Below are 21,325 nucleotides of genomic sequence, written 5' to 3'. Positions count from 1 at the left end.
GGGGAGCCGGCGGGTGTTAGTGGAGCTTGGATGGGAACTTACCCAGCATCCTAACAAAGGTACAGAAGGACCAGGTGAACTCAGGGCTGATAACGCATTACACAGTAATGGTAAAGTGGCATAGTAAAGATTAGTAAGCAAACAGCTTTTCCTCTTGATTTGCGTATATTTTATTTTCCTACTCTTCCCTAAGCAAATATAAGCAGTAAAAAAGCAGGCTAGGTGTGCTCAATAAACTCAGCAACACCTGGGATGACCTCTGCACTCGAGGGGCCACTGTAATCTTTGTCAAAGGCATAGGATGCTCCTGCTCTAGTTGCACTTGACCTAGGCGCCCTTTCTGCTACATGCAAATGGCCTCTAAGAAGAATGAGGAACGTATGTGTCCAGGTTGGCTTGATTTCACCAGTTCACTCAGCTATGGCCACGATTTACTGACATCAGCTCTGCAATTGAGAGGTCCTGTCTCCAGGGGGAGGCTCGCTGGGCTTGCTCCTGACGAGGGGACCCCCATTGAGGGTCAATTCCCAGAGGAGAGTGGGATGGGTCTGGAAAACCCCGAGGGGCAAGGTGGAGGAGCTCTCCTGTCGTAGCGGCTGGTCAGGGCCAGTTCTGCTCCCTGGCTCCACTGAGCTCGCCTGAGCCTGTGAGGTTGCCAGGGGTTCCCTGTGGCACGGCAGGCACTTCTGAATGCAGAGGTGGAGGTTGAGGCCGTGACTCCAGGGGCATGTTTGGTGGTGCTTGGGGCTGTTCCTGTGAACAGAGCAGAGTGGGAGGCAGGCATCATAGTTGCTGCAGAACAGTCCATACTGTGGGGCTGGGGGGTTTCCTGCCACACCTGCCATCTGCCCAGACCCCATAGGGAAGGCCACACAGGCAAATTCCTGAGAAGGGTCAGCCAGCTCACAAAGGTGGCCATTCTAGAGAAATCTCAGAGGAGAGGAAGTGCTTTGTCAGGAACTAGGCCTCAGGCAGGTCTTTCCCCGGAGGCCACTTCTTCCTACATTGATTTAGGATGGGGGGGTGGGGGGTGGAGGGGAGCAGGTTGACCTCCCATCCAGCCCTGTATCTGAGTGTAGCTCATTTTATATCCATAGCCCAAGCCAACTTGTATCTTGGTGATATACTTTGGCTGCGTCACGACACAAATCTCACCTTGAATTGTAATAATCCCCACGTGTCGTGGGAAGGACCCAGTGGGAGGTAATTGAATCATGGGGGCGGGTCTTCCCATGCTGTTCTCGTGATGGTAAGTCTCACGAGATCTGATGGTTTTATAAAGGGGAGTTTCCCTGCACATGCCCTTTTGCCTGTGTCATGTAAGATGTGGCTTTGCTCTTCCTTTGCCTTCTGCCATGACTGTGAAGCCTCCCCCGCCATGTGAAACTGTGAGTCCATTAAACCTCTTTCCTTTATAAATTATCCAGCCTCAGATATGTCTTTATTAGCAGCCGAGAACAAACTAAAACACTTGGCTAGAGATGCATCCTCCCTGTGCCAAGCATGGAGGCTCACACCTGTAATCCTAGCACTTTGGGAGGCAGAGGCAGGTGGATCATGAGGTCAGGAGATCGAGACAATCCTGGCCAACATAGGGAAACCCCGTCTCTACTGAAAATACAAAAATTAGCTGGGTGTGGTGGTGGGCGCCTGTAATCCCAGCTACTCAGGAGGCTGAGGCAGGAGAATCACTTGAACCAGGGAGTCGGAAGTTGCAGCAAGCCAAGATTGCACCACTGCACCCCAGCCTGGCAACAGAGCAAGACTCAGTCTCAAAAAAAAAAAAAAAGAAAAAAGAAATGTGTCCTCCCTGGGTGGATTCTCCTGCCCGGGAAGTGCTGGGGCAGTGGACATGGCCATCTGGAGTGAGCTCTGGCCACCACTTCCCAGCTGCCTTTAACATCATCCATAAAATGGGACAATATTGGCTCACAGATATCCTCAGGATGAAATGAGATGATGTATAAAACGACTTAAATGTGGTTACAACGCTGGCACGAATGAAGAGTACCAAGTGATGAACCCACTGGGCAGAGGCCATCCTTTCAGATGGCACTCGCCTAAGAATGCCCTCCCTACCTCCCTCCTCCCCTCCCCCCTCCCTCCTCCCCTCCCCCCCCATCATGGGAAGGTCAGCTCCTCAGGGAGTGACTCCTAAACTTGCTGAGGATCCACTTTGCTGCCCTGAGCATTCCAGGAATGTTACCAAGTGCCTTGAGAGCATTTTCTTTAGTAAGCCATGTAGCTGGTCAGGATGTACAGTGTCATCAATTTGCCCCTGTGAAATAGCCCAGAAGGCCTGTGCCCCCCAGGGAGCTGGGCATGGTGGAGGCAGCCCCTGGGCTTGCCGGACCGGACCAGGGATCTTTGCACCTTCCCTGGCATAGGGCGGCTGCAGGTCATCTCAGAAGAGTAGTAAAGAAAGGTGACATCACTCGTTTATCCCTCAGATGTGTCTTGGGTATAAAAATGTGCTTAAATTGAATGTGAGTTCTTAAAACTGAAAGAAAAGAACAGATTTCAGGCTGTGCACAGTGGCTCCTGACCTCAGTGATGCCATCTCGGCTAACTGCAACCTCTGCCTCCCAGGCTCAAGCGATTCTCTTGCCTCAGCCTCCCGAGTAGCTGGGATTACAGGCACCGGCCACGATGCTCAGCTAATTTTTGTATTTTTAATAGAGACAGGGTTTCGCCAAGCTGGCCAGGCCAGTCTTGAACTCCTGACCCCAGGTAATCCACCCACCTCGGCCTCTCAAAGTGCTAGGATTACAGGTCTGGAGTTTGAGACTGGCCTGGCCAACTTGGCAAAACCCCGTCTCTACTAAAAATACAAAAATTAGCTGTGCGTCGTGGCGGGTGCCTGTAATCCCAGCTACTCGGGAGGCTGAGGCAAGAGAATCGCTTGAACCTGGGAGGCAGAGGTTGCAGTGAGCCGAGATCACGCCACTGCACTCCAGCCTGGGTGACACAGCGAGATTCTTGTCTCAAAAACAAAAAAAAAGAATGAATTTCTTCATTGCTCTAAAGCTACCTTCCATATGTGACCAAAGGTGAGCGGAAATGGCCTGGCGAGTGTAGCCCCGGTGGGTGAGACACCACGGGCAGGGCAGGCGGGGGCGGGGAGGAGAATCAGAGGCCCCTTCAAGGTAATGTTGGGCTGTGGTATGGTTTGTCCCCACCAAAACTCGTGGAGACCTGGTCCCCAGTGTGGCAACACTGGGAGCTGGGGCCTTTAAGAGGTGATGAGTTTTTTTTTTCTCTAGACTGAATTAGATCTTTTTACAAAACGAGGCCCTCACCAGAAGCTAAGCAGATGTCGGTGCCATGCTTCCTAGACTTCTAAGCCTTAAGAACCATGAGCTAAATAAGCCTCTTTTCTTCATAAATTACTCAGCCTCAGGTATTCTGTTACAGCAACAGAAAACACTAAGACGCTGTGCCAATGCGCGAGTCCACGGTTCTTCACAGGACCTGGCATGGGACGCACTGGCTCAGGGGCTCCAAGGCCACTCAGCTCTTCCTCAGCACAGTTTGGCTCATCTCTCTGCTGACCAGCTTCCTACACTTAGGGTTTCCAGTCCCCAAGACTTCCGTCCGTAATGGACATAATGGTCTATAATGGCACCCAGCCCTAGTCCTCCTCCTGAACCAATCAGTGCAGCCTCCATAGCCACCAGGTCCATCCCTCAGGTTCTAGATTCCAAATTCCAAAGATGAGAATCTGACCAGTACCAGCTCTTTTGCCAGGGCACACGTTTCCAAGGGCATGGGCCAGCCACTGGACAGGCCCTCTTTGGGTGAGCGATGGCAAAATATAGGGTCCCTCCTAAGAACAGTCATTAGGAGAGCAGCAGCTGTGAGGGCTGATTAGCCTAGAAGGGAACATTGGATGTGGCAGCCAATCCTCTAGCATAACAGAATTAACATAAAACAAGGTGGGTTCCAATTACTCCTTAAAACTCCTGGATTTCACCTCCAATTTAGTGGCACACAGCAGGCATCTGATAACAGATGCTGGCCATAGGTGCCTAAGGTAAGGATCTTTCTTTTTCTTTTTTCTTTTTTTTTTCTTTTTGGAGACAGAGTTTCTCTCTTCTTGCCCAGGCTGGAGTGCAGTGGTGCAATCTCGGTTCACTGCAACCTCTGCCTCCTGCGTTCAAGCGATTCTCCTGCTTGGCCTCACGAGTAGCTGGGATTACAGGCATACACCACCACACCTGGCTGATTTTTAAAAAATATTTTCAGTAGAGATGGGGTTTCACCATGTTGGCCAGTCTGGTCTCAAAGGCCTGACCTCAGGTGATCCGCCCACCTTGGCCTCCCAAAGTGCGGGGATTACAGGTGTGAGCCCCCACACCTGGCCAAAGGTAAGGTTCTTATGTTCCTGGTGAGCTGGCCGGCAATACTTAATGCCCATGGTGTCAAGTTGGCTTCATTTTCTTTAACAGCTTTAGTGAGATATATTTTCATTCCATGAGGTTGACTCATTTAAAGAGTACAATTTCAGTAGTCTTCAGTACATCCATAGAGTTGTGCAACCATCACCATAATCTAATTTTAGAACTTTTTGTTTGTTGAGACAGGGTCTTGTTCTATCATCCAGGCTAGAGTGCAGTGGCGCAATCACAGCTCACTGCAGCCTTGACCTGCTGGGCTCTAGTGATCCTCCTGCCTCAGCCTCCTGAGTAGCCGGGACTACAGGTGCACACTACCATGCCCAGCTAATTTTTTGCTATTTTTTATGGAGACAGGGTCTCGAACCCCTGGGCTCAAGCGATCCTCCTGCCTTGGCTTCCCAAGGTGCTGGGATTACAGCAGGTGTGAGCTACTGTGCCTGGCTTAATTTTAGAACTTCTTTTTTTTTTTTTTTGAGACGGAGTCTCGCTCTGTTGCCCAGACTGGAGTGTAGTGGCACAGTCTTGGCTCACTGCAACCTCCGCCACCTGGGTTCCAGCAATTCTCCTGCCTCAGCCTCCTGAGTAGCTGGGATTACAAGTGCGTGCCACCACGCCCAGCTAATTTTTGTATTTTTAGTAGAGACAGGGTTTCACCAAGTTGGCTAGGCTGGTCTTGAACTCCTGACCTCAAGTGATCCACCCACCTCAGCCTCCCAAAGTGCTGGGATTACAGGTGTGAGCCACCGCGCCCAGCTTAATTTTAGAACATGTTTATCATCCCCAAAAGAAACCCATCAGTAGTCATTCCCCCTTCCCCGCTCTCCCCCCAGACCTCGGCAGCTGCTAATCTGCTTTCTGTCTCTACAGAATTTGATTTGCCTACTCTGGGTGTTTTGTGTGAATGGAGTCATACAACATGCAGCTCTGTGTCTGTCTTCTTTCACTTAGCATGATGTTTTTGAGGTTCATGCATGTTGCAGCATGGATCAGAACTCCGTCCCTTTTTATTGCTGAATACTATTCCATTGTAGGGACGTAGGTTGAGCATCCCAAACCCGAAAATCTGAAACGCTGCAAAATCTGCAACATACTGAGCACTGACATGAGGCTCAAAGGAAATGCTTGCTGGAATATTTCAGATTTTTGGATTTGAGATGCTCAGCTGGTAGGTACAATGCAAATATTTTTAAATCCCAAATCTGAAACACTTCTGGTCTCCAGCATTTTGGATGAGGGATACTCCACCTGCACTGTTACTCACTGGAGAGCGTCTGAGTGACCCACAGACCCACACCCCTTCTTACCCACCTCATCTGCGGGGAGCCGGACCAGGACATGTAGAGCAAGATGAGGAAGAGCAGCACCACGAAGGCAGCCAGGCTCACCCAGAATGCGATCACGATGGAATCTGCGGGAGGAGGAGATGCATCTCAGCGCTGGGTTATGTCAACATAAAGCAAGGCTGAGGGGCAGTAAGGAGTCCCAGGGTATTGTGGAATGAGGGCCCTGAGTTTCGGTTGTCCTCCAGCCTCTCAGCTGTTACCATGGGGAAGATCTCCCATTAACAATAACTTTGGGAAAGAACAGGGGAGCCAAGAAGTGTTTTTTTCCTCAGGGCAGCTGGCCACGGGGTCTGTTTAGGGTGATTGTTAAGAGGAAACATTGAATGGAATTGTGTGCCCCCCGACCCCATGCATCTGCTTGCCCGGCTCCTAGTGGTGCTCAGAGGAACAGTCCTGAAGGATGGGAGGGAGAGGAGAGGGCTGTGGGCAGCTCTGTGTGTTAGGAAGGACTCCTGGGCCCCCGGGAGGGATGCAGCGCCTGCCAGGGGCCGTTGGTGGAACAGCTTCAGAGACCCCAGGAGTTGATACCCTGCGGAGGATGTGCGCTGGGCTACAGCGCTCCGGTGGGGAGGCCCTTTCTGCTCTACGGGAGTTAGCCTAGGTCTGCTCATGCCTGGATCGGCAAGGTGGAAATAGCGAGTCCCTCTCTCAGGCAGGAAGTCTCATCTCAGGGGCTGTGGCAGGAAGGAAAAAGCACTTTTGCCACCAGCATGATGGCTGTATTTGTGGCCTGAGGCTGAAGGGGGAAAGGGAAACCAGGAAACACACTTAGCCCCCCTGGGGCCCTGGGTAGAACCTGGCTGGCCAGGAGGGGCCTTTTTCCTTCTCCAGGCTCCAGTTTGGGAATGTTAGGCCAGTTGCTATGGAACTACTTTCTAGCACGACAGTTTTTCTTGGTGGTTGTCTGTGGCTGTGGGCAATCCGGCTCGTAATTAGGGTCTGCAAGTGTCTTATCCCAGACCAACTGCGTAATGCCAAGATGTCACAAGCTGAGATATTCTAGACGCCTATGTGTGTGACCAAAAGGTGCTATTAGAGGATGATAACCTAACGATAATTCATTGAGCGCCTTTTGCGAGGGACTGTTCAGGATTCAGAGGGGGCTAAACCAGCACATTAGAAATTGCTAACTCCCCTCATTCACCCACAATGTTCCACCCCCAACCTCCTCCTCCTCTGAACTTCTGCAGTGCTTCCAGCACTAACACTGTGAGTAAATGAATGAGAGAACGTGCAAACCACTGAAAGAATGAATAAAGTGAGAGTAATCTACATAGAGGCAGAGGTGGAGGCTCTGGGGTGAAGATTGGTATTTGAGTAAAGGATGTCTGTCATCTCTGCCATCTACGACCCCTGAGAGATAGCAGGAAAAACAGGACTCCTAAGAGTTGGTCTTGGACCCTAAAATGTAACATTAAAAACAGGGTATAATGGGCTGGGCACAGTGGCCCATGCCTATAATCCCAACAGTTTGGGAGGCCAAGGTGGGAGGTGGATCACTCGAGTCCAGGAGTTCGAGACCAGCCTGGACAACATAGCAAGACCCCATGTCTAAAAAAAATTTTTTTTGATTACCTGGGCACGGTAATGCCCATAGTCCTACCCCTTCATGAGGCTGGGGTCAGAGGATCACTTGAGGCCAGGAGTTCAAGGCTGAAGTGAGCTACGATCACGCCAGTGTGCTCCAGCCTGGGCCACAGAGCAAGATGCTGTCTCAAAAACAAAAAAAAAACAAATCCCCCTCAAAACAGGGTATAATGAAAAGGCACAGTATTGGCAAAAGAATCATGAGCATCCATTGCCTTGTAATTCATCAGCAACTTGGCATTTACACTCCACGGGGGCAGGGACAGCAAAGACCCCCAGGCTGGCTCTCATGTCTCTCCTGTCTGTCTCCGAGCTGAGAAACTGACGCAGTCCCCTAGAGCAGGGAACTGTTTAAGAGCACCTCTGGATTCCTGGGGAAAGGGAAATGAGGTTGAACTGTGTGTCCTAAGCTTAAAAGGAGTTTTTTTGTTTTTTGTTTGTTTGTTTTGTTTTGTTTTTTGTTTGTTTTTGCTTGAGACAGAGTCTTAATCTGTCACCAGGCTGGAGTGCAGTGGCACAATCTCGGCTCACTGCAACCTCCGCCTGCCGGGTTCAAGTCGTTCTCCCGCCTCAGCCTCCCGAGTAGCTGGGATTACAGGTGCCCACCACCACATCCAGCTAATTTTTGTATTTCTAGTAGAGATGGGGTTTCACCATGTTGGGCAGGATGGTCTTGATCTCCTGACCTCATGATCCACCTGCCTCGGCCTCCCAAAGTGCTGGGGTTACAGGCGTGAGTCACCGCACCCAGCCAGCTTAAGGATTTTTGAAAGAAGCCTCTGACTGACTCTCTTAGCCTTCCTTGCCCACCCCCTGTGCATTGTCCTACACTCCCGAAGAGTTACAATCTATTTTACAACCCTTACAGTATAAGAGTGCATATGCTGTCAGAAAATGGGATTAGAAGTTTTATTCTGTAGGGATATTTTAGGTTTCTGCGGACACTAATGCTCTTTTTCCTTCCTAAAAATAGTGCAGGGTTTGAGGTCTTATAGCACCTACATAAGTTCTACCAGGGATCTAAGGGAACAGCTTCAAACTCAGCACCTGAGAGCCCCTTTCTCCCAGACTGACACTTGTCTGAGTCCTTGTCGTCATCCCCAGATATTGAGCAAGAAATAAGATGACAGGTTTCACAGAACGCAGTGTCTTCATATAAGTGGAGTTTAAGTTTTGTCAGACCAAAAGGCAGTCGTCAGCCACTAGTCATTTTCTTTACTAAAATCTCCTTCATCATGTTCTGTTGAAAAAAATAGGCAAGAGAATATGATTCTTTTTCCTCTTCCTTCTGAAGGTTCACCCAAGTGCTTGGAGAGAACATTTCATTCCAAAAGCAAGAGCTGTGTGACTCTCCAGTGTCAGAAATAGACATCCCTAGGCTGGTTTTCCCAACAGGGAGCCCCAGGCTGGGTTGACAATGAAAGTGGTCCAGCCATAGAAACTTATCTCCTTTCCTCTCTCCTATCCTCCCTTCTCCTCCCTGCCTGTTCTTTCCTCCTTTCCTTCCCTCTCTCCTCTCTTCCCTCCTTCCTTTCTCTCCTTCCCCTCTGGGTCCACACTGGTAGAATGAGGGGAATTAGTCCTCAGCAGCAGAGTGACAGGAATGGTTCTGGATGGCATGGCCAGGCTGCACTTCATCTTGGGAGGATTCTTATCCTAACTTGGAGTTAACAAATTAATCCAATCTAAGGGTTCATTCTTATAGTAGACACTTCTGTTTTGTTAAATAAACAGTTTTAGCATTCCTCCATTCTTCATTCTACTAACGTTTGGGTTCCAGAGTTCCAGCAGAAAATCAAGATGTGGTTGGGCATGGTGCCTCAGCCTGTAATCCCAGCACTTTGGGAGGCCAAGGTGGGTGGATCACCTAAGGTCAGGAGTTCGAGACCAGCCTGGCCAACATGGTGAAACCCCCTCTCTACTAAAAATACAAAATAAAATTAGTCAGATATGGTGGCACATACCTGTAATCCCAGCTACTTGGGAGGCTGAGGCAGAAGAATAGCTTGAACTTGGGAGGCAGAGGTTGCAGTGAGCTGAGATTGAGTCACTGCACTCCAGCCTGGGTGATAGAGTGAGACTTCATCTCAAAAAAAAAAAAAAAAAAAAGAAAGGGAATTGGGGCATAGGTTACTACTGTCAACTCTAAGGTCAGCCCTTGTGTGCTTCCGTCGTGATAGAACCTTTGCTTTTAGCAGGACACTTGGCCGCCTGAGTTAAAGACTACATTTCCTTGCCTCCTTTTCAGAGAACCATGTGACAAGGTTCTGGCCAATGAGATATGAGTGGAGCCATCACAGGACAGCTTCTAGGAGCCTCCCTCCAGGGGTTGCTAGACTTCTAGCACCGTGTGTCCGTTCTTATTCCCTTACTCCATGTTGCTCCCTGAACACGGATGTGATGGTCAGAGCATGGCTTGCAACCTGAGGATGAGGGCAGGCATGTCCCAGGGATAGTAGTGCAATGAGCTAGAAGGATGTGAGTTCCTAAGGACTCCATGGAGCCACCTCACCAGCCCAGACCTGCAGACTGAGATAAACTAACTTCTGTTTCATCTGATACTCTGTTAGTTGTAATCCATTTTCTTTACCAAGTCAGCAAAGAAACGGACTTTCTCAATGAATGTACCAGAACTTAAAAATCCAAATGAAAGGTGACCTTCAAAATAATCATCCTCTCTCTACCATGGAGTCATAGAATTCTTACTAAAACACATATATTCATCAAATACTTACAGGTCTCTTCTTTTGGAATTACCTTCAAGGACTCACACATAGACACAATTTTGCTATGTTGTGAGATAGTTCATTTATGACATCCAGATGGTATCAACCAGCTTAATCACCCATTTCATTAACCTGACTTTTTTCTGGGTCAGTCTTAACTATTTCCAAAAATAAAATTCATCCTCAAAAGATATACACAATTTATCACCACAGATGTTTGCTAGAATGTTTTGTGGCCACCCAACAACATCAGTTCAAGAAGTTGTTGAGCAACAGTAGAGTCATTCAAGCGTTGCACCTGCCCCTGGTGCTACCTTGATGGAAATTCATTTACAGATACACATTCTGTTATCTTTGTTTAAAAATTACTTTCACTACTTATGTCATGCCCTGAATATGATTGCTCTGAATGAGAGAAAAAGAGTTTTATGTAGTCGTTTTGTTTAATCTATACTTTGAATTTTCTACATTGTGTACAGAGAAATTGGTTGACAGTGTCATTTTGTTCTCTTGCGTCCTGTGCTCAGAGAAGCAGAGGAACAGACTGTCTCATTGAACCACCATGACAGCAGAGGTCAATATGGACTATGACCAGTTCTTCTTAACCCATAACTAAAGGGAAGCAGATATATTGACCTGAGAGGTAAATAATAGAGCATTAAGCCAGGCACTACTCAAGGGAAATCAGCCCATCCTACTCTCTGAAAGGGAGCATTAGGCTGCTATCTGGAGACTCACTATGTTAGAATAATCTGTATTGCTGCTGTAAGATTGATTTTCTTCTAAGCTTAGCCTCGGAAAAGGGCACAGATGAAGATCAAACATGTAATTAGTCAATTCAGGCAGGGCGTCAGGAAACAGGCATGGCAGCTTCTGCTTCTGGGGAGACCTCAGGAAACTTACGATTATGGCAGAAGGCAAAGGGGGAGCCAGCACTTTCCATGGCCAGAGCAAGAGGAAGAAAGAGGAGATGGCACACACATTTAAACAACCAGATTTCATAATAACTCACTCACTATCATGAGAAAGCACCAAGGGGATGGTGCTAACCCACACATCACATATCAGAGCATAAACACAAAAATTTTAAAATCCATCCTAATTGGGCCAGGCGTGGTGGCTCACGCCTGTAATCCCAGCACTTTGGGAAGGTGAGGCAGGTGGATCACAAGGTCAGGAGATCGAGACCATCCTGGCTAACATGGTGAAACCACGTCTCTACTAAAAATACAAAGAAATTAGCCATCATATATCATATATATATGATATCATATACGATATATTATGATATATATATCATATACGATATATCATGATATATATGGATATATGATGTTGTATGACATATCTTGATATATCTGACATGCGATATATCATCATATATCATGATATGTCATTGATATGACATACACGATATATCATGACACATACGACACATATGACACATGACGCCCCTGACATAGGACGCATGACGCCCCTGACATAGGACGCATGACGCCCCTGACATAGGACGCATGACTCATGACGCCCGACATAGGATGCATGACATCCGACATAGGACGCATGATGCCCCTGACATAGGATGCACATCTGACATAGGACACGTGACGCCCCTGACATAGGATGCGTGATGCCCCTGACATAGGATGCGTGATGCCCCTGACATAGGACGCGTGACGCCCCTGACATAGGACGCGTGACATAGGACACGTGACACATCTGACATAGGACACGTGACACATCCGACATAGGACGCATGACGCCCCCTGGCATCGGACGTGTGACGCATCTGACATATGACGTGTGACATATCTGACATAGGACACGTGACGCCCGACATAAGACGTGTGAAACATCTGACATAGGACGCATGACGCATCTGACATACGACGCATGACACGTGACATAGGACGCGTGACAACCCGACATAGGACGCACGACGCCCCTGACATAAGACGTGTGAAACATCTGACATAGGACGCGTGACGCATCCGACACAGGACGTGTGATGCATCCGACATAGGATGCGTGACGCCCCTGACATAGGATGCGTGACACATCTGACATAGGACGTGTGACGCCCCTGACATAGGATGCATGACACATGACGCATCTGACATATGACGTAATCCCAAAGTGCTGGGATTACAGGCATGAGCTACCATGCCTGGTCTGCGTTTACTTTTTCTGTGTGTGTGTGTGGAGATGGGATCTCACTGTGTTGCCCAGGCTGGCCTCGAACTGGCCTCAAGTGATCCTCTCTAGTTGGTGGGATTACAGGCGTGAGCAATTGCACCCAGCCCTGCATTTACTGTTTGACAGACAGTATATGATTATAGTGAGTGAAAACCCAAGGAAGCTAAGACTTCCTACGGGATAGGTAGCGCATGGGTTTCCAGGGCTGAGACCCAATCCTCCCAGGCTTTGTTTTTGTTTTGTTTCTCATGCTCACTTCCGCATCTAATTTGTCATTGTGATCAAGTAGCTGGACTCCTCAGAGAAGACTGTCCACACATGCCACGTTAGCCAAGAGATAAGGAACCCGAGGGCAGATGAGCAAAAAGAAGTGAAGTCATGCTGGTTTGTCCTTGCTGAGACTATGAAGATTAAACGTATGTTGGCATTTTAGTAAAAATTATTAAATCCTGCATCTTAGGGATGGAGAGAATAACTGTCCCAAATCTAAATACAGACAGTGGAAAAGGCAAATCTTTAATTTGAGGAAACTCGCTCAGCTTATTGGAGCCCCAAATTAAACAAGAAATCTATCTTTAAAAGAATATTCTCACCAGGCACGGTGGCTCACACCTGTAATCCCAGCACTTTGGGAAGCCGAGATTGGGGGATCACTTGAGGCCAGGAGTTCCAGACCAGCCTGGGCAATATAACATGTCTCTATAAAAAAATACACAAAATTAACCAGGCGTGGTAGCATGTGCCGATAGTCTCAGTTACTTGGGAGGCTGAGGTAGGAGGATTACTTGACCCAGGGCAGTCGAGGCTGCAGTGAGCTATGGTCACCCCACTGCACTCCAGCCTAGGCAACAGATCTAGACCCTATCTCCAAAATAAAATAAAATAAAATAAAAAATAAAGATTCTGCTTCCAAAGTGTCTTCGTGACTTAGCAGGTTAATTCCAAGCTTATTACAGAAGTTAGCAAATACAGTTTCTCTCCCAGCCCCATTCATTTATATCTATGAGTGAACTGGCCACATTCCTGCTTTCCCATGATGTCTACCGGAGTTAATAAGTGAATGCAGAGAAAGCCGGGAGTGCCCAGTCATTTGGGCCCCGGCCCCCAGCCTCTGTCTGGCCGGCTTCCCTAGTTCAGACTTACGTTTGTGGGCTTTCAGCTTCTTCTCGTCCACGGGAATGAGGTCCAGATAGTCCAGGTAGTATTCATAGCTGTAGTATGGGGCAGAGGCGTTGGTCCTGTTGGCCATGTCTGTGGCACTGGGCAGTCAGCGTCCGGGCCGGCAGCCTCGCCTCTGGATCCAGGCGCCAAGCCCCTGGGAGGAGACTGCCTCACTGATTTCTGCAGGAATCGTCCAAGTGTGTCTGTGGGTCTCTAGGCTCAAGGTCTGCCCACTTATCAGAGCTATTTGGCTGGAAGAAAGGTCAGGGGGGTGTGCCTCACGACGCCAGCATCCAGCAGAGCTTCCCATCTGCCCCTTCTTGATAAAACTCCAAAGCAAACAGAGCAGAGAGGCAGGAGAACGGCTTTCCAGGGCAGCCCTAGGATCCCTCTCTGTGTAAGGACAGGGAGCTGGGCAGGAAATAGTCGCCCAGGGCCCCTTAGAAGATGCCCAATAGGGCTGGAAAGACAATCGCTTTTTGCCTTAAATACTTGAAAAGTTAAAAGAACCAAAATGTAAGCCCGACAGTGCCCTTGACTTACATTTAAGCAATTCTTGATGCTATTGAGCAACCACCAAACTGCTGGCTTAGATTCAATATCTGAGGGCAGAAATTGAGTGATGTCAGCCGTGAACTTGTAAACCTCTGTCATGTACTCATAGCCAGTTAATTAAAACCAAAAGAGAGCCCCCTGCCCCAACAGAGTGCACCTCTCCACTTATATCTAAGCCCCCCAAGAACCAACCAGCCGGCTGCATTTGTTCAGACTCAAAAGGCTGTTTATCTCTGACACAACCCCATGTGGTCCAAGCTCTTGGGAAATAGAGTCCACTCAGCTCTTGGCTGATACCACACGTGATGCAGATTCTTCTGGGTTTCTGTAGGGCTTGACTCCAAATTATACACCCTCCTCTAAGATCCTCAGACACTAACAAGAGGAACATTCTGAACATCTGGAATGAGCAGGACCACAGGTGAGAGGAACCCTAGAATTTAGCCTTTGAGAATTAGGAGGCCAAAACACACAGTTTACACGGCCTTTCCCTCCAATACGCCCAGCTTTCTTGTGTTCTTGATTCAGGTCTACACTATCAGAATAAAGCTGGGTATTGACAGTGTAGACAGTCCACCCAGATAACTTGAGCCCCTCTGCTGGTTTTGCTGAGGCCTGCCACGCCTGAGGCATTCCTTGGGGAGCACTTTGAGGGTAGTTCAGTTGACCAGAAGGGGAGGAATGAGGCTCTTGTGTTTCCCAAGGGAGGGGCAAAAGATCTACTTGAAAAGTAAAATAAAACCTCTGCTCCCACTACACCCTAAACTTCTGACACCAGACGTGGGCTTTTCTATACCAAGCAATTTCCTATTCTTGGCAGACACTGGCTGGGTGTCCTACAATGTAACTCAATCCTGACACTGTCATTTGCTAGAATGGCTCACACACAGAACTCAGGACAAACAGTTCACTTACTAGATGACTGGTTTGTCATGAAAGAATACAACTCAGGAACAGCCACGTGGAAGAGACACATGGGGCAGGGTGTGGGAAAGGGCACGGATTTTTCCACGCCTGATCCAGGTGCACACCCTCCCAGCACCTCAATGTGTTCACCAACTTGGAAGTTCTCTGAAGCCCCTTGAGGAGGGTTTTTGTAGGGTTTTATCATGTGCTATGCCATCTAGATGATTATTATATTCCATTATGTGGGCACCATTGATGAAATCACTGGCTATCAGTGAATGAACTCAATCCCCAGCCTCTCTCCCCTTTCCAGGGTGGGAGTGAACATTGCAACCCTCTAATATATGGTTGGTTCCTCTGACAACCAGCCCCCACCTCATTGGCATAAACTCAGGTAGAGTTGAAAGTGGCTTATGCTGATTAACAGAAGATGCTTCTCTTACCCCATTACTCAGATATTGCAAGTTTTATGAGTTCTGTGCTACCAGGGACAAAGATCAAATACAGTCAAATGCTGACTAATAATGCTTCCATCAATGACCAGCTCCATATAGAACAGTGGTCACGTAAGATTATAATGGAGCTGAAAAACTCCTATCACTAGTGACACCGTAGCCAACATAACATCATTGCACATTTACTTTATTTTATAAATAAATTTAGTATAGGCTAAGTGTGGTGCTTATAAAGTCTACAGTAGCATCCAGTAATGTCCTAGGCCTTCACATTCACTCACCACTCCCTGCCTCATGCAGGGCAACTTCCAGGCCTGCAGGCTTCATTCATGGTAAGGGCCCTATACAGATGTACTATTTTTAAAAAAATCTTTTATAGTGTATTTTTACTGTACTTTTTGTATGTTTAGATACATTTATATCTAACACTAATAATATCATAATACTATCATAAATCCTTACCATTGTGTTATAGTTGCCTACAGTATTCAGCATAGTAACAATAGGTTTATAGCCTGGGGACAATAGGCTAGGCAGTTCAGCCGAGGTGTGTGGTAGGCTGTGCCCTCTAGATTCGTGTAAGTAGACTCTCTGATGTTCACACAATAACGAAATCACCTAGCGATGCAATTCTCACAATGTAACCCCGTTGTGAAGTGACACATGACTTTACATGTTTCTTATATCAAAATATCACAAAGACATCCCCCACACCATGCACCCACCTGTGTACTTCCAGATGTTTCTGTGTACACTGCTGTACACATGCCTCCCAGGTGTGTACAACACTGTGCAAATAACACTATTCTGGGCTGAATTGTGCTCCCCCAAATTCTTAAGTTGAAGCCAGTATCTCAGAATGTGACTGTATTTGGAGATAGGATCTTTAAAGAGATAATTAGGTTAAAAAGCCATGACAATGGGTTCTAATCCAAGATGACTGGTGTCTTCATAAGAAGAGGAGGTTGGGATACCACCGAGGCACAGAAAGAAGATGATGTGAAGACACAGGGAGGAGATGGCCATTGACAATTGCAAGGGGCCTCAGAATGAAACCAGGCCCACTTATACCTTGATCTTGGACTTCTAGCCTCCAGAATTGTGAGGAAATACATTTCTGTGTTTTTGTTTTTTGTTTTGTTTTGTTTTGTTTTTTGAGATGGAGTCTTGCTCTGTTGTCCAGGCTGGAGTGCAGTGGCGTGATCTTGGCTTACTTCAACCTCTGCCTCCTGAGTTCAAGTAATTCTCCTGCCTCAGCCTCCCAAGTAGTTGAGATTACAGGCAGGTGCCACCACGTCTGGCTAACTTTTGTATTTTTGGTAGAGATGGGGTTTCGCCATGTTGGCCAGGCTGGTCTCGAACTCCTGATCTCAGGAGATCCGCCTGCCTCGGCCTCTCAAAGTGCTGGGATTACAGGCGTGAACCACCACTCCTGGCCATATTTCTGTTAAGACAGCTACTCTGGGACTTTGGGCTAGTTGGGCAGACCAAGCAGACTAATACTGTTATAATGGGTAGCTAGTCAGGTATGAGCAAGGCAGGAGAGGGCTCCCCCTACACATACACCAGGAGTGTCGGGCAAACATCAAGTGATGGTTAGGCTGTTGTTAACCATCTCTCTAAAGTAATAATTGGTCACAGGCGGCGCCAAGAAAAGGCAGAATCCCGATAGATAGAAAACACCTAAAACTGGTCATCAGCTTCCTGATAGGATCTCAGGAGTTGGGCGAGTGGGCTCAAGCATGGCATGTGGACAGCCCACCCCCAGGGAGGAATCAGGGGAGAAGGAATGCAAGTCCCCAGAAGTATGCCCACATATAAAGCCCAAAGACAAAAGGCCCAGCTGTGCACTTGATCTCGCCAGTTGCCCGCTTGGCCCCCTTCCATGTGTACTTTACTTCCTTTCGTTCCTGCTCTAAAGCTTTCTAATAAGCGTTCACTCCTGTTCTAAAACTTGCTTCAGGCGCTTTTCCTGTCTTATGCCCCTTAGTTGAATTCTTCCTTCTGAGGAGGCAAGAATTGAGGTTGCTGCAGACCCGTATGAATTTGCTGCCAGTAGTGATACCACTATCCATCATCTAGATCTAGTTGCCTTGGATAGAATACTATATTCAACAGTTGCAGAATACACATTATTTTTAAGTGTAATTAATGCTTTTTTGATACTCTGATAAATGTTTTCTGTTAGTGTCAAAAATTATAAAATACATAGGAATAAAATTAACAAAAGATATGCAAGAGTAAAACCTGCAAAATGTTACTGAGAGAGATGAAATAAGACCTAAAATATGGAGAGAGATACCAGCTTATGGTTTGAAAAATTCAGTATTATTAAGATGTTAAATGGCCCCAAATTGATCGTGTTCCCTGCAATCCCAATCATCATCCCAGCAGCTTTACAAACTGTAGAAATGGACATATTGATAAATTACATTCAGCTGAAATTTAAAACATTTGTTTATCGAAAGTGATTACTAAGAAAATGAATAGGCAAGCCACATACTGGAAAGAAATAAAGTTAAAAATTATATATCTACTAAGGAATTTATACCAAGAGTATATACATCAATAATAAAAAGACAAATAACCCAATTAAAAAACTGGCCATAGACTTGAACAGATACTTTATAAAGAAAGATATGTGAATAGCCAATACGCACATCAAAAAGTGCTCCAAGTCATTAGTCATCAGGGAGATGCAATTAAAATCAGGAGACACCTGTCCGGTTGCGGTGGCTCATGCCTGTAATCCCAGCACTTTGGGAGGCCGAGGCGGGTGGATCACAAGGTCAGGAGATCGAGACCATCCTGGCTAAAATGGTGAAACCCCTTCTCTACTAAAAATACAAAAAAATTAGCCAGGTGTGGTGGCAGGCGCCTGTAGTCCCAGCTACTCGGGAGGCTGAGGCAGGAGAATGGTGTAAACCCAGGAGGCGGAGCTTGCAGTGAGCCGAGATTGCACCACTGCACTCCAGCCTGGGCAACTGAGTAAGACTCTGTCTCAAAAAACAAGCAAACAACAAAAAACAAAACCAGGAGATACCTCTACAGAATGGATAAAATTAAAAAGACCTTCCTACATTTTCCAGTTGAGCATAATTTTATTAGTTTGGAATTTTTACTTCTGTCTGACAAAATACTGATTATTAAGTTGAATTTATTTGTCTGATAATAATCTGGATTTTAAAATATCCATGATGGATAAGCAGAGACTGACTAGAAAAAAAAAAAAGATCCATGCAAGTACCCTAGTAGAAAAACAATTTAAAAAAATGTTGCCCCTTTGACATTAGTAAGAAGTGACACTGCTGTCAAGGTTAACTCTAAGATAATGATGACATACTTATATTAACAAATACCTCAAAGTCCTTGACTGTTAGCATTGTTTTTCTTCTCCCTTTAATTTATAACCCAAGCCTTGAAGGTGAAGTTGTTTTTTCTAGGATGTTTTCTATTACATTAGTGATCATCACAACTACAGATTGAGTGTGGAGAGAAAGGTAGAAGGGAGAAATCTAGAGAGGGAGACGGCACAAACATTTATTGAACGATGACCTGGACGAGGTGCTTTAGGCAATTCTCACAATACTATGGTCTCAGGTGGTGGGACCTCATTTTCCAGGCAAAGAGCTGGATACAGCCAGATACAGCCGTCTCCAGGCCCTGCTGTTTCCAGTACCCCTGAGATTTGCAACCTGGGTGCATTAGTGTGCTATGGCTGCTGCAACACGTTACTAGAAACTTGGTGACTTAAAACAACATAGATTTGGTGTCTTACCTTATGTCAATTTCTATTTTTTTTTTTGCCTTACAGTTCTGGAGGCCAGTAGCCTGTAATGAGTCTTATGGGACTCAAACAAGGTGTTGCCAGGACTGGTTCCTTCTGGAGGCCCCAGGAGAGAATCTGTTTCCTTGCCCTTTCCAGCTTCGGGGGGCTGTCCTCATTCCTTGGTTCATGGCCCCCACCACACTGCCGTCCTCCCCTGCTTTCATTATCACATCACCTTTTCCCTCTTCCGTAGTCAACTCTCTCTTCTTCCAAAGCTCCTCTTCTTATAAGGACAGTTGTGATTATACTGGGTCCGTGCAGGTAATCAAGGATAATTTTTCCATCTCACAATCCTTAATCACATCTGCAAAGTCCCTTTTGCCACATAAAGTAAAATTCACAGGCTTAGGGGATTAGAATGTAGATATTTTTGGGGGCCATTAATCAGCCTCTGCACTGGGCAAACAATGTCACATCCTGGGAATATAAATCCTCAAAATAAACACACTTCTTTCTGGAGTGTCCATGTTTTTATTAAAGATTTTTGCTATAAAAGTTACATTTTAATGGCTGGGCATGGTGGCTCACACCATGCCCAGCCATTGGGAGCCACCATTTGGGAGGCAAATGCAGGTGAATTACCTGCAATTTGGGAGGCAAAGGCAGGTGAATTACCTGAGGTCAGGAGTTCAAGACCAGCCTGGCCAACATGGTGAAACCCTGTCTCTACTAAAAATACAAAAATCAGTCAGGCGTGGTGGTGCACACCTGTAATCCCAGCTACTCAGGAGGCTGAGGCAAGAGAATCGCTTGAGCCCAAGAGGAGAAGCTTGCAGTGAGCCAAGATCACGCCACTGTATTCCAACCTGGACGACAGAGCAAGACTCCATCTCAAAGGAAAAAAAGTTACATTTTAATACTGAAACAAACATAGGTGTATATCAGAGTACATGCAAAATTTGCATAACTTTGATAAAAAGTCAATTTTTATCATAGATAATTTCAACATTTGCAAAAGCAGTGAGAAAGCATAATTAATTCACATGTAACCATCACTCAACTTGAACAGTTTTTATCAAATCATGGCCAAGGCCAATTTAGTTTCATCTGTAACCCTACCCACGTCTCCAACCCTGGATTACTGTGAAGCAAATTCAAAATATATCATTTCATCTGCAAATATTTCTCTATGTATCTCTGCAGGAGGGCTTTTTTTTTTTAAAACAAAACCATATTATCCCACCTGAATATTATTTAATTGAATCAACTATCTAGTCAATGCTCACATTTTCCTTATTTGTCTCATAATTTTTTTACAGTTAATTTGCTCAAATTGGGAGCAAGGAAGGGCCATGTGTTGCAATTGCTTGATGGGAGATGTGTCTCTGAAGTCTTGTTAAATTTACAGGTGTCTTCTCTTTCCTATTCTTACTCTCTCTCTTTCTAATAAACCTTTTTTTTTTAAAAGAGCGGTTTTATATTCATAGCAAAATTGAGAAAAAGGGGCAGATTTTCTATATACCTCCAGCCCACACCCCTGCATAGCCTCCCCATTATCCACATGCTGCCTCAGAGTGGTACATTTGTTACAACTGATGAACCAACAATGACAATGACACATCATTATCACCCAGAGTCCATAGTTTACATTAGGGTTCACTGTTGTTGTACATTCTACGGGTTTGGGAAAATGTATAATAACATGTATCCACCATTATCGTATCATACAAAGTAGTTTCACTGCCCTGAAAGTCTTTTATGCTACACCTATTTATCCCTGCCTAGCGTCTTCCAACAGTAAATAATAATAAGCTTAAAAAAATTATGCATTTCTGAGGCTGGGCACGGTGGCTCATGCCTGTAATCCCAGCAATTTGGGAGGCCGAGGCAGAAGGATCACTTGAGGCCAGAAGTTCAAGACCAGCCTGGCCAACAGGGTGAAACCCCGTCTCTACTAAAATAATACAAAAATTAGTCAAGCATGGTTGTGCACACCTGTAGTCAGTCTCAACTACTCAGGAGGCTGAGGCAGGAGAATCACTTGAACCCAAGAGGTGAAGGTTGCAGTGAGCCAAGATCATGCCACTACACTCCAGACTGGGTAATGGAGTGAGACTCTGTCTCAGAAATATATATATAAAAAATGCATTTTTGAACTTAAATCTATGTACATTTTGTACATTTCTTGTCCTAGAACAAGCTTGCCATAGGCCACATGTGGCCCAGGATG

General features: G+C 46.4%; 2 protein-coding genes across 4 annotated transcripts in view; one reads left to right on the top strand and one right to left on the bottom strand.

Annotated features, from left to right (window-relative positions):
* The window catches only part of URB1 (URB1 ribosome biogenesis homolog), a 110,737-nt gene that overhangs the window by 80,449 nt on the left and 8,963 nt on the right, over nucleotides 1-21,325 (top strand). Inside the window, exon 40 of one of the 2 annotated variants that reach the window (XR_001712457.4) lies at nucleotides 5,619-5,748. The exons of the other annotated variant lie outside the window; for it this stretch is intronic. The gene's annotated coding sequence lies outside the window, so the exon portion shown is untranslated. Of the gene's footprint in view, nucleotides 1-5,618; nucleotides 5,749-21,325 lie in introns of those variants that run through there. 2 annotated transcript variants of the gene reach the window in all.
* MRAP (melanocortin 2 receptor accessory protein) lies at nucleotides 147-20,654 on the bottom strand. Of its 2 annotated transcripts, NM_001071823.2 has the most exons (5): nucleotides 20,618-20,654; nucleotides 19,331-19,470; nucleotides 13,393-13,508; nucleotides 5,706-5,805; nucleotides 155-753 (listed from the first exon to the last, which is right to left on the bottom strand). In NM_001071823.2, the coding sequence occupies exons 3-5, from the start codon at nucleotides 13,496-13,498 to the stop codon at nucleotides 441-443; spliced, it is 519 nt and encodes a 172-aa protein (NP_001065291.3). In that variant the 5' UTR covers nucleotides 13,499-13,508; nucleotides 19,331-19,470; nucleotides 20,618-20,654; the 3' UTR covers nucleotides 155-440. The 2 variants fall into 2 exon arrangements, with proteins under 2 accessions (XP_009439518.2, NP_001065291.3); XM_009441243.5 differs by lacking the exons at nucleotides 19,331-19,470; nucleotides 20,618-20,654 and having other exon boundaries at nucleotides 147-753; nucleotides 13,393-13,617.

This window comes from Pan troglodytes, chromosome 22, assembly GCF_028858775.2.
Source record: "Pan troglodytes isolate AG18354 chromosome 22, NHGRI_mPanTro3-v2.0_pri, whole genome shotgun sequence".
In the NCBI taxonomy this organism is placed as follows: Eukaryota; Metazoa; Chordata; class Mammalia; order Primates; family Hominidae; genus Pan; species Pan troglodytes.
The sequence above is the reverse complement of the archived record's forward strand: the minus strand, read 5'-3'. Positions and strand labels throughout refer to the sequence as shown.

Excerpts from the sequence above, each read along its gene's own strand:
- MRAP (NM_001071823.2), bottom strand. The coding sequence starts at position 13,498 with ATGGCCAACAGGACCAACGCCTCTGCCCCATACTACAGCTATGAATAC. Across the intron at positions 5,806-13,392 it reads GAAGCTGAAAGCCCACAAAC|ATTCCATCGTGATCGCATTC; the intron begins GTAAGTCTGAAC and ends CTCCTCCCGCAG. Across the intron at positions 754-5,705 it reads TCCGGCTCCCCGCAGATGAG|GAACAGCCCCAAGCACCACC; the intron begins GTGGGTAAGAAG and ends CTCTGTTCACAG.